General features: G+C 38.4%; 1 protein-coding gene across 5 annotated transcripts in view; it reads right to left on the bottom strand.

Moving 5' to 3' along the window:
• Nucleotides 1–2,694: 2,694 nt before the first annotated feature.
• The window catches only part of SLC4A7 (solute carrier family 4 member 7), a 133,613-nt gene continuing 121,627 nt past the window's right edge, over nt 2,695–14,680 (bottom strand). For 3 of the 5 annotated variants that reach the window (XM_067561883.1, XM_067561886.1, XM_067561884.1), the window contains 5 exons: nt 14,193–14,366; nt 13,644–13,775; nt 12,738–12,838; nt 10,354–10,461; nt 2,695–7,321 (listed from right to left, as the gene is read on the bottom strand). In XM_067561883.1, coding sequence (XP_067417984.1) covers nt 7,240–7,321; nt 10,354–10,461; nt 12,738–12,838; nt 13,644–13,775; nt 14,193–14,366 — 597 coding nt within the window. In that variant the 3' untranslated portion in view covers nt 2,695–7,239. The remainder of the gene's footprint in view (nt 7,322–10,353; nt 10,462–12,737; nt 12,839–13,643; nt 13,776–14,192; nt 14,367–14,680) is intronic. The other 2 variants (XM_067561885.1, XM_067561887.1) reach the window with 1 other exon arrangement.

Here is a 14,680-nt window from a genome sequence, read left to right as displayed (position 1 = left end):
TGCTGGTTCTCTGCTCTCCCCAGTGCCTATGATGGAATCCAACATTCTCTGGCAGTGTCCCCTCCACATAAATTCATTCAATTCAAAGCACCGTGTTTCCATGTGCACACTTATCCAGCTCAAGACCCAGATCCTGCCTGAATCCATCCTGGAAAATTGCTGTTTACAGATGTGGCAACAGATACTAAGAAGTTAAGCTTTTGCAAAGTTATACAGCAAGTGTGTGACAGGGCAGGGATAACAACCCAAATGTCTTATATCCATTTTCTGAGCTTCAACCACTAGACAGACCTTTTGGGGAATGTTGTTGGTGACTGGGAGGTTTTAGAAATTATGATGATAGATTCAGGTATCAATGATTTGATCCTCTTTCCACTTGGGGGAAAGCAGGGGCAGAACTATGTAATTAGACTGCGTTTGGCAAGGAAAGTATTATGGAACCTCCGTTTAGCAACGTTATCTGCTACTAACTGGTCTGACTTACCTTTGAGATATCATCCTTTGAGTTTGCAGATGTTAGCCATTACTACTTGGGTCTGACTCGGCACTTTAATTTTTAGACTGTTCAGACTGAGTTTTAACATATTCTCAAGGATTTACTTGCAAAAAGATTGTTTTTCCTGCTGCTTTTTAAAACGCAGTTTGAAAGGCTATACAGAAATTGTGTGTATTGAATCTTAAACTCTCCAAGTCCCTCTCATTCCTCCAAACTTGTTAACACATCTCTGGTGAGATGGGGCTCAGAACTGAAGGGAATCCCTGTGCTGCCTTCCAGACTGACAGGGACAGGGGCATCCCTCATGCGATCACACCTCCGAGCAGAGTTCCTCGGGGCAGTGTCCACTGACTCCTCGGAGGTCTTGGATCCCTCGGGATCCCTGATTTTCAACTTTCGACCTCACTCCTGTCCCTGTTGTTTGATCTGTTGACGCCAGTGCTCAGTTGGGGCCTGGGTCCAATGACTTCCCCCTTCCCACCTTTGAGGGGGAGGCCTCGACCACCCCGTCCCAGCACCAAATGGCAGGTCCTCGCTTTGGGACACACCAGCCTCCTGCAGACCCGCTCGCGGCGGCCGCTGTGTCCCGCCGGTGGGTTACTCCCGGCATCCCTCGGGGGCGGGGCGACCGCCCCGCTGTGGGGGACTCGCTACCTGCCCCCCTCCAGCGCCTCGCGGCAGGGGGGGTCCCTCCTACTCACTGCGAGGCGGCGGCGGGAGAGGGGTTAGTCCTCGGGTGAGCCCCTGTTCATTCAGCTCCGGCGCCCCCCGGCCCCGCTCCTCTTGCCACAGGCCCCGAGTTTGTTTTTGATCAACTGACAGCCTCTCAGCCAATCAGATCACCCCTTCTTGGGAGATGCCGGGCTCTCCGTTCAATGGCTGGACTCTGTGCTACAAGGTGGTCGGGCACCATAGAGACGGCTACACGCCGCCGCTGTTGCCATGGCCACAGCAACGCTCTGGCGTCGAGCTCGGCCCAGTGGCTCGGTGGGGTGGGGCTCACTGTGCTGGGGCCGAGGCCGGGCCCCGAGTCTGAGAGGCGGGCAAAGGCCCCACCCAACCAGAAGGGACGCAGGACAGCGGCTTCCCCCAGCTGGGCCCTAGGAGCGAAGCGGCCCTGGCACCGGGGGAGCTGAGAGGGAGGCTGCCGCCCAGCCTGCTCCGGCTGCCTCAACGTCCCCTTCCCTGCCCCCACGCGCTCTTTCCGAGACGCGGCTCCTACGCGACCCGACGCGCGCCCCTGGAAAGCGCTCCGCGCCCTCTCCCGCTGAACAGAGGCACAGAAGTCCCACTCGGAGCGGCACTGCGCCACAGGGGATCCGCTCTAAATCGTTCTTACTAACTGCGCTTATTGCCTTTAAATGCGGCCAGCCCCGGGACTTACAAGCAGTTACCTTCTTTTCAATTCCCATATAGTTGTTTCAAGCAGTTATTAAACCTTAAAGAGACAATTTTAAAAAAATATATATCCTGAGTTCAAATGATTGGCTACAGGACCTGCAACTCACACATTGTGCAAAGTTTTTTCCCCCAGAAACATTATTTAATTTCAGCATCTAATAGGTTGTCAATCCACACACTGTTTTCCAAATTATAAAGAGGCTACAATTAAAATAACTCTTTGTAATAGAAGGTGGTGGTATGCTTTAAAAAAAAAGTTGAAAATTACTGTATACAGTAAATCTGAAGAACCCTGCCTTCCCTGGAAGCTACAGTCTTTTGGCTATTTGGAAATTTTGGTTTCCTTTTAATACACCTCATCCATTTTTGATAGACAACACAATTTGGGCAATTTCTAAATCTGGTTAGAAAGTCAAATTTAATTCTTACAGAATGTCACAAAGTACAGACTAATTCTGACACACTTACAGCACAACAGATATAGATTATTTGCTCAGATACTTAGCCCTTGTCTACACCTGGAGTTATTCTAGAATAGCTATTCAGGAACAGCTATTCCAGAGCGTGTGCACCAATGGAGCTCTTTCAGAATAATTTTCATGTGTGGACAAATATAGCACACACATCACCCCATAAATCAGAAAAGTCAATAACTACAACTGTTAGCAGATGCAACGCATGATTTTTCAGATCTGTCTCTCCCTTACCAGAAAGGCTGTAATAGCTTTAAACCAGTGCCATTAATCCTGTACTTGACATTTACATATTTGAATGGAAGTAGAAATTAAAACAATTCATGCAGTTCAATAGATTTTTATTGCTTTTGCCAACTGTTTGAAACATTACAAAAAATAACTTTCTTCTAATCACAATTAAATTACAAAGTCTGGATCTTTCACATTAAAGACATCAAAGAATTTTGTGTACTCTATATAAACGTAAAACATTGTTTTTACATTTGGAATAATGTTTAACTCGCTTTGGGTTTTATTATAAAAGTATCACTGTTTTATTTAGAAAAGCAGTCATAAAAAGCTGGAACTGTACTGTATATAATTACATCTCAAGTGACCAAATATAATGAATACTAAAATTAAAAATTTTGTTCAGTTGAATGTGCTGAACATCGGAAGACACATAAAAACAATGTGAACCATGTATCAACAACAGAAGGGGAAAATATGGTTATAAATGCCATGTCGTCTCTTACCAATAAGTCATTATTTATAAAAGCCTGGACACATTGTTCCAAGAACTCCAAATAAGTGTCAGTATATACTAAATTCAGTATGAAAAAGTCTTTAGGTTAATGTCAATTCCAACTAAAAGTTTTTCCTGTATTTGACAATTTTACTAAAAAAAGTTACAAAACAAAGATCATTTTTAATTAAAATCACTAGGCAAATTTGTTTTGCATTTAGAACACTATTTTTCATAGACTCAAAGCTTTGTGCCTGTAGTCTTACATTTATTTTCTATAAATAAATTACTGTTGATATAAACAAGCCACCCTTTAACACATTACTGCTATGTTAGATAATGGATGTGACCTAGAGGGGTAATTTTAAAACATTAAATTAGTAATCATATGAAACAAAAGCAAATTAGAATCAACATGTGATGTTAATGGCCTACAAATTCTAAGTTTGTGATTTTAAAACAATATGAATCAATTAAGTTATTATTTTATGCATTTACAGAATTTATATACAATACATAACCCTTTAAAATGGCTCTGTTACATTACACCTATTTAGTACAGTTATATTTTATAGCACTTTGAACCTGCCTTTGCAAAGGGCAAAAGTTGGAAAACTACTGTATAGAGTGATAAATGCATTTGAAATGAGAGATATTGGGAGAGGTTTTGTTAAACATAAGATAAATATTTAATATTTTGTCTGGGGAAAAAAAAAATCACTAGTGCACTAAATTCTGTCCTACAAGTTTTGTGATGATAAACTTGGCAACCTGGAACATTTTACATTTTTCACTAAAAACATGAAAGGGATTATACAGCTGCAAATTAAAACGAAGAGGAAAGTATAATTAACTTGGGCACATCTAAAAATTAAAAATGTGTTTCTTGTAATACATAAGAAAAATACTAAAAATTAGTTTTTGTAAAGTTAATGTTTAAAAATGACTGCTTTGTAAATGAAACCTTTTAAGAGATATTTGAATTGAGTGGTCAGAATTAAGACCTATATTTTATGTAAACATACATCTTTATAAATAAATTAGAGGATCAAAAGAGGGATTTCCTGAGGTGACTCTGCAGCCAGATACACAGTAGCATTAAGCTCCATCCCTGGCAAATAAGGCATCTAAAAAAGTGCAGGGCTGTTTATTTTATTCTACTGTTTGTTAGAATGGAAACATATTGGCTTAACTGTAAATTTTACCCCAAGGTAAATCAGTGCACAGTAATTATCACTGCTCATTTACATCTATTAAGGGAACATTTATATCTAAGTACAGTAAACTATGTCTTTCACTATTTTACTTTAATACTATACATGATATTTTTTTAAATGCAGAGAAGGAAATAATATTTATACAAAGTAAAAAATAAGCAGTAAATTACTTAAACAGAAATTACCACTGGGTTTTTATGCACGTAATACCAGGTCTGATTCTGATGTCCAGTGGTTAAAAAGTGTGAACATAACACATTATTAACCAAAAAGATTGGAACAAAATGTAAACAACTTTGCAAGTCATGGTATTTCTGGCACTGATTGATTATTTACATTATTCAAGAGAATCAAAGGAATACTGTGATTCTAAGAGAATTTCAAATTTTTACTTTAAATAGAAAAATACCCACTTCCAGTAAAGAAGCCAAAACTTATTAACCCTTTGGCAATGGAAACCAGATGCAAAATGTTTAGTGTCATGAAACCCTAAACTCTGGCATCAAAGAGTTAAAAGTCACAAGACCTATGATGTCTATTTGGGTCTTTGGAAATTGTTGTGCAGCTGGGGACATGGAAGAATAAAATAGTAAAGGAAGATGAGTAAGTAAAAAAAGCACTGTGGATAATGCTATGTACACTGACAGACGAGTTTTTATTCTCCTTGGTTGTAACAGAAAGCTACTTAACAGTCAATGGACTTCATTCTTTCTTTGTGAGATCTGAGGAGTATTTGGGAGAGATAGCCATAATTCTAATGTATATCTTATTTCAACACGAGGGAAAAAACATGTTCCCTAAAGGAGCATATGTTCAGGCTAAGGAACAGGCTATACCAACATCCAGGAATGAAGAAACTCCTACACTGTCCCTGACTCAATATTACTCAGATTGATAGTGCAGACTATCTGATTTTGCTCAGACTTCAGTGACTATTGTGATGTCAGTTTGCATAGCATTACTCATATTGCTTTGTACTGTTGTTTGTGTCAAAAAACTTATTTTTTTCCCTGGAATTCAGCCTAACCTCAGCAGCACCATTATATTATATCACGATTACAATTAAAGGGAATGGTAATCTATGTAAAGTTTAAATTTTTAGTATAACTTTAATGCCACTTGCAATATTTCCACCATACCCACTTATTGTTTTTAGTTTTATTGTAAAATTATCCTCACCCCAAATTAGAGCTGGACAGCACCCAATTCCATGTTAAGTGGTATTTTCAAAAGCACTCTGTTTTGGCCTAACTCTGCTTGCTCCCTTTGAAGTTAATGAGAGCTTAATCACAAAAATCAAAGGTAAAACTCTCATTAACTAACTTCAACAGGAGCAGAGATAAGCCAAATCTGAGTGCTTTTGAAAATAGTGCCCTCTATTTTTAATATATTTAATTTATATTTAAAGCTATGATTATGGGCCTAGTAAATGCTGTTAGCTGACCAAAATTTAGATAAATCATTTGAGGAAAAAAAAGTAAAACCAAACACCCCTTGCCCAAGAATAAGGCAAAGAATATCAACAGTGAAAACAACAGGTAAGTGATCAAGATGTTGATCTTTACATATAATTATAACATTTCCTCAAATACAAGTGCTCACACTAAACATTGCAGGGTTTGGAGATAACCAGTACAATAACTTGGAATAGATCAACTGCATTCTCAGTGAACTATCTAAATGCCTGAGGGCCCCCAATAAATCACATTTACTTTAATATACAAATATTCTTCAAATTTGCTTTACAGCATTAAGATTCATACCAGTTAAAATAAATAAAACTTTTTTTAAAATTAAGGTTAGTATGCTACCAAATATGCCCTTTACAATGGAAAGGATCATAACTGTAAACACAAAACCCAAGGTAATTTGTAATCCATAAAATACTGATCATAAAGCTATTTCAGAATTATAACCAATTGTTGATAAATTAGTCAAACACTTTATAAATTAAAAGAAGAATTAAGCCTGATTCAAGAAAAAGACATTCTGATGAGGACAAGAGATGCTGTAAAGGCTCCAGTCTTCTCTCTGAGTATGTGGGTCTTCCATTAATGTCAATGGAAGTTATGCATGCACAGGGAGAAGGGAACATATCTCAAGAGTTCAAGACTATAATGTAATGAGTATTAATAAATAGTTATCAACCAAGCCAAATACATACTGAATTATTTCTGCTAGAGATCCACTTTACATTACTTAAACGTTGAGCTTCCAGAAATATCAAATACTGATTTGAGATTAAAACTACATTTAAAGAGGACCCGTATTGCTATTGAGTAATATAATAAGATTTGAAGAATAGATTTTTTTTAAAGGGAATGGAACAGCATTATATATATTTTAAGGACTACATCACGTATCAGTTTATGGCTGAAAGGCCACTGCCATGAAATATGAATGATAAAATCCAGAAAACATCAGCATATAGTGGAGAAAAGTAAAAAATGCAGTTTATGTAATGGCACATTAACACATTTGTTTTATGGAAATGGACACACTCTGTGCTTCCCTGCAAAAAATCTCAAATGTAATTGTCTGCACTGAAAACAAAATTCTGTAGCACAAGAAGTGACAACAGAGAGGTATTACAACATTCTAAGTAATGTGGACCAATAATTATCAGCAAAAGCTGATTTGACATTTATGCACATACTGATTACCAAAAGAATATGCATTCATTTCAATCTTCCTATTTAAAAATGAAAATAAAATTTCCAATAAAATAAATATTTGAGGAGTGATCACCACCCATCTTTCTTGTATGGGCATCTCATTATACACGTATAGTATCTACAGTGCTAATAACTGCAGAGTCATATGTATGATACTTCTTAAAGAAACATGAAAATCACCTTTCAATGGTATGATGTCCTACAATGATATATACATATACAAACACACACAATTCCCCTTGATTAAGTTCTATAATGATGTTTCAGCATCCACATACTTCATTACAGGTGAATCTTCCACATTTATTTTCACACTTTCTGGTTTCTCAGGGCTGTTGAAAGCAAAGACAAGGGTTTATGCTCTCCAAAAAACTGACAAAAAGGTTAAGCTAAAGGCTAAGCTTCCAAACTTTAGCATGTAGCATCCAAAGTTTGTGAGATTTTTATATATATGGAAACATTTATAATAAAAATCTCATACACAGAACACAAGTTTGAAAAGGGAAGCCAGCAAACCTACAAATAAAATATTGCATGCCATTCTGTTCTTACATTCCAATCCCGCCATAGTAAGATTCTTGTGATATTCTTTAAGTGATATGCCCTATCAGAAAATGTATTTGGCCATTTAAATGTACTAACAGTAAAATGTGTACCAAACAATAGTATCTACATCATTTAATTATTTTGGAGGATATTTAGTTTTTTTAATTATATGGAAGTGGGAAAAGCTTTTTGGAGGAAGGTGGCGCAGCACTGAGCGAGAAACATTTGTCAAATTCAGTGTATATCACTTAGATATTTTGTGATGAATTAGTACATGTCTGCGTTTATCTATATCAATCTGCAAACTCCATTTTATGTGAACACCATCTTTATTGTAAAACTGTACTGTGCCTGCACTTTTGCCTTTTAACTTCCATATTGGATTGGGATTCCAGGAGATGTCTGGAGAAATGCTTGCACTTAGCAGAGGGCTAACAGAGAACAACCAGGAATTATTCACCTAAATGGTCTTCTAGTCAAATAAGAGACCACATGAACAATGACCTGGCTGCCATCCAGAATAGTCCTTTCTCAGGTGGGCGATAATTAAGCAACAGATTACTTGACAAGAAACTATAAGCAGCTCAGAATGGTCATTTAGCAGAGGGAACTGGAACTTTATAAAAGGAAGGGTCTTTTCAATGGCCTTTTTATAAGCAACAAGAACCAGAAAGCAAGCTGTGCAGGAAGAGGAGGGAGGAAGGATCCTGGGCTCCCTAGGAGACACTGACTAAAGGGCTCTCAGAATGGTGAGGAAACTGAGGTAGGGATTAGAATGCAGGTATGGTTATTTTTCCTTAAATCTGTATCTCTCTTGTAAGTGAAGTGTGACTGGTTTGGAAGTTACTTTGCAAAGTCTCTGTGTTACTGGCTTTCCCTGTCACGTTGTGCCTGAAGAGGGAAACAGTGAACTGTACAGTCCACGGCTTCAGTAGAACTCTGGGAGTATACGAGGCTACTAAGGAAGAGTGGGAGGGCTGGCACTAGTTTCTGTGCCTATGCAGTTGGATTGTGAAGTGCCACCTCTAAAGGAGGGGTGCCAGACAAACGATCTGTACCCCAAGAACGTGCCTAAGGACAAAGAGACAGACAATGCCTACTCTCTGCTCAGACCCATCAAGCCTTGAGCACGTGGGATCCGGTGAGGGAGGAGAGGTGTAGCAGGGCTCAGATGATTGTAACATGTATTTACTAAAAACATATTCTAACCTTTAGAATACCCAATGGGAAAATTATCCCTTTTCAATGGAAAGGAGAAATCTAGGATTTGTAGTCGGAAAAGGGAGACTACGAGCATGCTGAGTCTACTGCCGGTTACACTGACCAATAATGGTCTCATTTCCTTATACTCCCTCATCTGTCTCCATGTTTTGTCTCTTGTCTTATATTTCGATTGCAAGCTGTTTGGGGCAGGGAACATCTTTTTGTTCTGTGTTTGTTCTGCACAATGGAGTCCTAGCTGCTATGATGATGGTGGTGGTAACAACTACCAAATATATTTTAGCTGTTTGTCTGGGACCTGCAGGAATGACCGGAGGGAAAAGAGAGGAGGAAAGTTCATGTGTAAGTAATTTCCTCTTTCCCAAGAGATTGTCAACTATTAACTCACAGGAGTCATCCTTTTACAGAGGATGGAACTTGAAGAGTTACTCTCTAGAGAAGGATAACTTCCTTACAGATTTCCTAACAAAGGCAGAGGCAAAACAACACAAAAAAATTTTAAAATGCCTCCCACTAGCAATCTAAATGGAGTGTGCTGTGTTAGCTCCCACTTTCCCTATAAACAGTCTCTGGTTTTTTCCCCTCCCTTAGGCCTGACTGAGATTCAGCCAACCAAGGAAGAACCTGCAATAGGATACTGGGAGGAATCACTCAGCATTTAGTTTCTATTGGGCACTTGTTTCAAGGGATGAAAACAAGCTCCATATGACAAAGAGGCTACTGGCCATCATGGAGTGTGCAGGTCCAGCCACAAAGTATTCATGGCTGCATAGAGCCCTAACATTCCAGTATGTCATTTCAATGGTTTTATCTCCATTGAAATAAACAAAGTTAAAATTAGACACAAGTTTTGGTTATTAAAGAGATTAAAGGCAGACATTTAAAAAAAAAAAATCCTCAGAAAACAAAAAAACAGGCCAGATCCTAGGGCAACACAAAACAATCAGAAAGCCAGTGGATTCATCCTCCTGAGGCTCTCTCCATCCCCTCCGTGCCCATGATGGGTAAATCCATGGGGGATATATGGATGATGCAACAGCTCATCCATCAATTCCTCATTCTATCCTTTCTGGGTGCAGGAGGTAGGGACAGAGAGTATGAAAAGGGCACTGCAGGAAGCCAGGCAAAGGCTCTTTTTACTTACACTGGGGACTGAACACTAGCTTTAGGGTCTGATTTTCAGATGTACTGACCACCTGCAGTTCCCATGAACCAACTGGCTTTTCTGATTCTCAGATCCTTTATGAACACATGCCAATAAAACTTTTAGTAATCTAAATTCTTTTCAGATTAGCATACAGATATCAAGCAAACTTGAAATGTCTTCAGATTATAAGGCAATATTTTTTACATTTTAATTAAAAGGATGCATAGCAGGTATGACACTAGTTACTGTATAACCTCTTGGTAAAGGTCACCAAAATGGTTCTCAGAATCTGAAGTTTCCCTTGAAAGTAAGATGTCAATATAAATTCTGCCATATATTTTCAAGGTATAGAAAATACATTTTTAAAAACAAACTAAGTTCATAGCTAACGGCTGCTAAATACAAACAAAACTGCAGTTAGAAAATGTGTAAGTGGGTAATTATAGCTACCTCAGGTTAGCTCTGGTTACTTTGGCATTCTCAGTACTCATGGCAAGAGCCTTCCATTGTGCAGTTTTGGCCATTTCATCTGATATGTTTACAACTGAGGGATCAACGCTAAAGAACAAACATACTTTCTGGTTAGTACTCAATACTTGCAAAAGCATTAACTTTGTCACCCATACTGTTCACATCAGTAGTGCCTTCTGTTATCATTTACATAGCCACAAGTGACATTTTAAATACAAAATCATCCCATACAGATGCAGTTAAACAGAAATTTAGAACTCCAAATCCTGGGTGGTTTCCCATGTCGTAGCATCTTAGAACTGTCTTTGATAGGAGACAGAGAGATGTCATTGTTTGCAAGCCTGTGAAGGCCTTACACTTAGCTTGATGGCATTTCTGTGTTTGTCTATATGTATGTAATGCAGTAACCTTTGAATATAGCATCCCATCAATCCCAAAATTTCAGGGAATGTTCTAGGCAGCAATGGCCAGAACCCTACTATTTTGGGGGAAGAATCAGAAAACCAAAAGGTGCGGAACAGGGGACACACAGAATTCCTGACATTTGATTAGCACATCCATAACTTCATGCACCTCTGCAACTATCTACAGATCAAACGACTGCCCATCAGTTAATGCCCTTTCAGCATAACATTCCCATAATCTCATCTCTGCCCAGCCTCCCAATGGAGTTTAACACGTTGACATCCTGACAGACTTATCTCCCAGACTAAATTGTGGGGAGAAAGAGAAATAGGGGGCACGAGGGTGAGCACACAGCCCCTGGCATGGGACAGAATGGGAGTCTGGTATGGGGATGGGAGCACACAGTCCCTAGCTTGGGGGAAGGAGGGGCAGACAGAGCCCCTGGCATGGGGAAAAGGCAGTGCAGAGCCCCTGGCATGGAGAGAGAGTGGGGAACCCTGGTAAGAGAGGAAGGGTGTATGAAGAGCGCACAGAACCCCTGGCCTGGGAAAGATAGGAGGAGTTGCAGGGAGTCCCTGTAACAGAGGGGAATGGCAGTGTGGCACAAAAGGTGGTAGGGTGGAATGCAGGAATGCAAAGAGCCCCTGGTGTGTACAAAGAGCTTGGCCTACAGAAGCTATGATGTGTATGACCTGACTCATCCCCCCAGCATAATATGAATTAAGTACTTCATTTCCCCAAATATCTTTTCCTGTAATCTTTCAAAAATTCATTATGGGTTGTTTAGGAATAATAAGATGTCATACTTAAAAAAAAAAAAAAAAAAGGCTGATGTTTTTCAGAGATCATAATTGTTCTGACCTGTCCCCAGGAAATAATTTGGGAAGATAGTATAGAGACACTAGTATTCTGAATTTGATAAATGAACTGAGGTTGAAGTGGACCTATACCATGAAGTATAAAGACCTAAACTGTCAACTTTTTCTGCTGATCCAGCCTTTGAAGTCAGGTGATATTTGCTGGATTACCTATAAAAATCTAGATTTTGCAGAAATTTATTTTTTCCCATTTGGACAAGTATACAGACATCATACAGTGTATCAGTCATGTCATTTTTGCCACTTATCCTCCCATTCAATTCCCCCACAAGTGTAGTCTCTTTACAGGAATGATTGGGGATACTGCCTGAATCTCCACTAGCGTACACCTTATGCACAGTGGGTTTGAAACACACTATCTCATCAGGAGGGTAGTATTTCAAACCCAGTTTCTTCAGATGTGATTCCACAAGTTGTAAGCAGTGAAGAACAAAGCTCATTCTAAGCAGAAGAAAATTGGAGATAATTTATCCAAATAGTGAGCGTGTTATTTTTAATAGTTCTGGTTCCAGTTTAATAGTCTGAAAACTATTTCATAAATGCACACTTATAATTAAAGAGTTGTAAAAATTATGATTGGCAAAAGACAGTTTTAGATCTCAACTTTCTAAATCAAAGTAGCTGGTAAAACATATGGCTCAAGTAATGCCATTAGTTAACTATAATTTAATGACACCTAACGTTTCACTTTATTAGCCATGCATAGTAACACACAAACATTTTACAGACAAGAACTGACCAAAACAGCTTCTTCACCCTGTGAACAGCTGGTCGAAACTGAGTCATCTGATCTGTTCAAGATGGTTATGTGAATGAATTATTAAGATGCAAATTTTTCTTTTTTTAAAAAAAAGGGGGATACACAGCCCCTGTATCATAAAAAGCAAGATTTGCTTCAATCCTTTCCCATTCCCCAACCCTCCACAGCTAGCTAGATGAGTCACAAGTTAACATGTAAACTTGTTCACTAAAATATGTCAATTATTTTTATTTAACTAAAGCAAAAAATATAAATACAGCATATAATACAAATCTATTTAAAACCCCCACATTTTAAAAAAGCAGTAAGTTGTATCATACCTGTATTTTAGGGCCTTTACAGGAATCTCTAAGATATTTCCTCCTTCATATGGAAGATGTACAGTTTCACTGTCCACTGTCTGAAGCATTCGCTCTGCTTCCTGCAAGTCACATGTATGAAATTACTCAAGAAGCAGAAAGAGCAAGTAGCCCAAGCCAAAGAGACTGAGTATTAGACATTTTTCAGTAGGAAAAAATTACATATTTACCTTTGAATATTGTAGTGGCAGGGGGAACTTCCCTGAGATATTTTTCTTCCCCCTTCACTCCCCTCAACTAAATAAAGCTTAAGATAAACAAGAACCTCTAATGATATATTTGAAAGGTTTGTTAGGGAACTGGCTATGAGAGGGCTAGTTTAGCTGAAGTTTTTATGGGGAAAATTATACAGGCAAAATTAGTTGACTAATAAGTACTTATTTACTGTTTTAACTACAGCCCTGTCACATACAGTGGGTGAAATCCTGGCCCTAATGAAGTCAATGAAGTTCTGTCATTAACTTCAGTAGGGCCAGGTGTCACCTTAGGTCTCTAGAGAATGGTGAAAATCCCAACACAACCAATATGCCATGGTAAAAATTGCTTCTGATGCTAAATTTGGAAAATCCACTGAACCACAGTATGTATCAAATCCCATGCCATTGATATTTTTATAACTGTCCTTTTCTCTCCTTGCATCCTAACAACAGAGATTCTGGCAATAACTCCTAAGGCAGATAATTCCAAATGATGATTACCTTAGGTGTAAAAACCCATGTGTATTTAACGTAAACTACTTCATCAGGTCTTTTTGAATTTCATGGCAGTTACACTGCCAACTTCTGAATAGCAGGGTATTTGCTTACGTTTTCTGTAGTAGTTCCCTTTAGCAATTTTTGACTCACTTTTGGCCTTTTGTACACTTACCTCTTTCGCCTTTTTCTTTTTGTCATCTTCTTTCTTCTTCTTACTTTCTGGCATAAGGTCATCCAGCCAACTAAGCTCTCGTTTGGTGAAACATAAGTCCATGAGCTTACGAATGAACACTAATGCTAGAACCTTACAGGAAATCAGAACAGAATCCCTTAGAATATATTTATATGAATGTTAGAAAAATAACAATATTTATACACTAATATATTAACAGCTTCTTAAACCAAGGATAGAATATTTTTTTCTACACATACGAAGGTTATCACATCATAATTTCAAAAACATAAATCTTACTCACTACTACAAGAACAGATGGACCACTGAGATAACTATCACAAACCATACATTTCTACCGAGTCTACAGCTATTCAATTAAACTGATCTTTATTTTAAAGAATGAAAGAAAATACAAGTAGCTTCCAAAGAGGAGGATTTTTATTAGAACCCTTTTTTACAATCAGCAAATAAACCCTCAAGGGAGATATTAATCCACAAACCCTTTTTTGAAAATGAACAAATTCTCAAAGATAGGACAGAACTTACCATCATAGGGAAAACAACAGCAGCTGCAGAGGCCTTAATCACCCACAAAAGAACTAGACAGGTGAGTTGAACAACTGTGAAGACGTGGACCTTCCAGAGTGGCACATAACGCAGGTAGATCAAATCAGGTTGATGTTTGGCAGGCATGCCAAACAATTTTATACGGTCAAAAAACTATATTGAGAAGAAAGTCATCCTCAGTTAATGATTTTAGTCACGCAGAAGTGGACAGGATAATTACTTCAGGAATATTGAAAATAAGATTCCTTCATTTTATAGCAAAGACAACAAGAGTTCTGTGGCACTTTAAAGACTAACAGATTTAATATTTGGAGACATAAGCTTTCGAGAGGCTAGCTCTCTTCTTCAGATGCAGTAATACAAAAATAGGTAACACAGAGGTATCATACAGGAATCCAAGTGCATTGAGAACACATTGGATTCCTGTATGATACCTCTGTGTTACCTATTTTTGTATTACTGCATCT

This window comes from Emydura macquarii, unplaced genomic scaffold (assembly GCF_026122565.2).
Source record: "Emydura macquarii macquarii isolate MOO-44397 ecotype Brisbane River unplaced genomic scaffold, CSIRO-AGI_Emac_v2 contig_2422, whole genome shotgun sequence".
Taxonomy (NCBI): Eukaryota; Metazoa; Chordata; order Testudines; family Chelidae; genus Emydura; species Emydura macquarii.
Note: the sequence above shows the minus strand (reverse complement) of the source record. Positions and strands in the feature narration are given on the sequence as shown.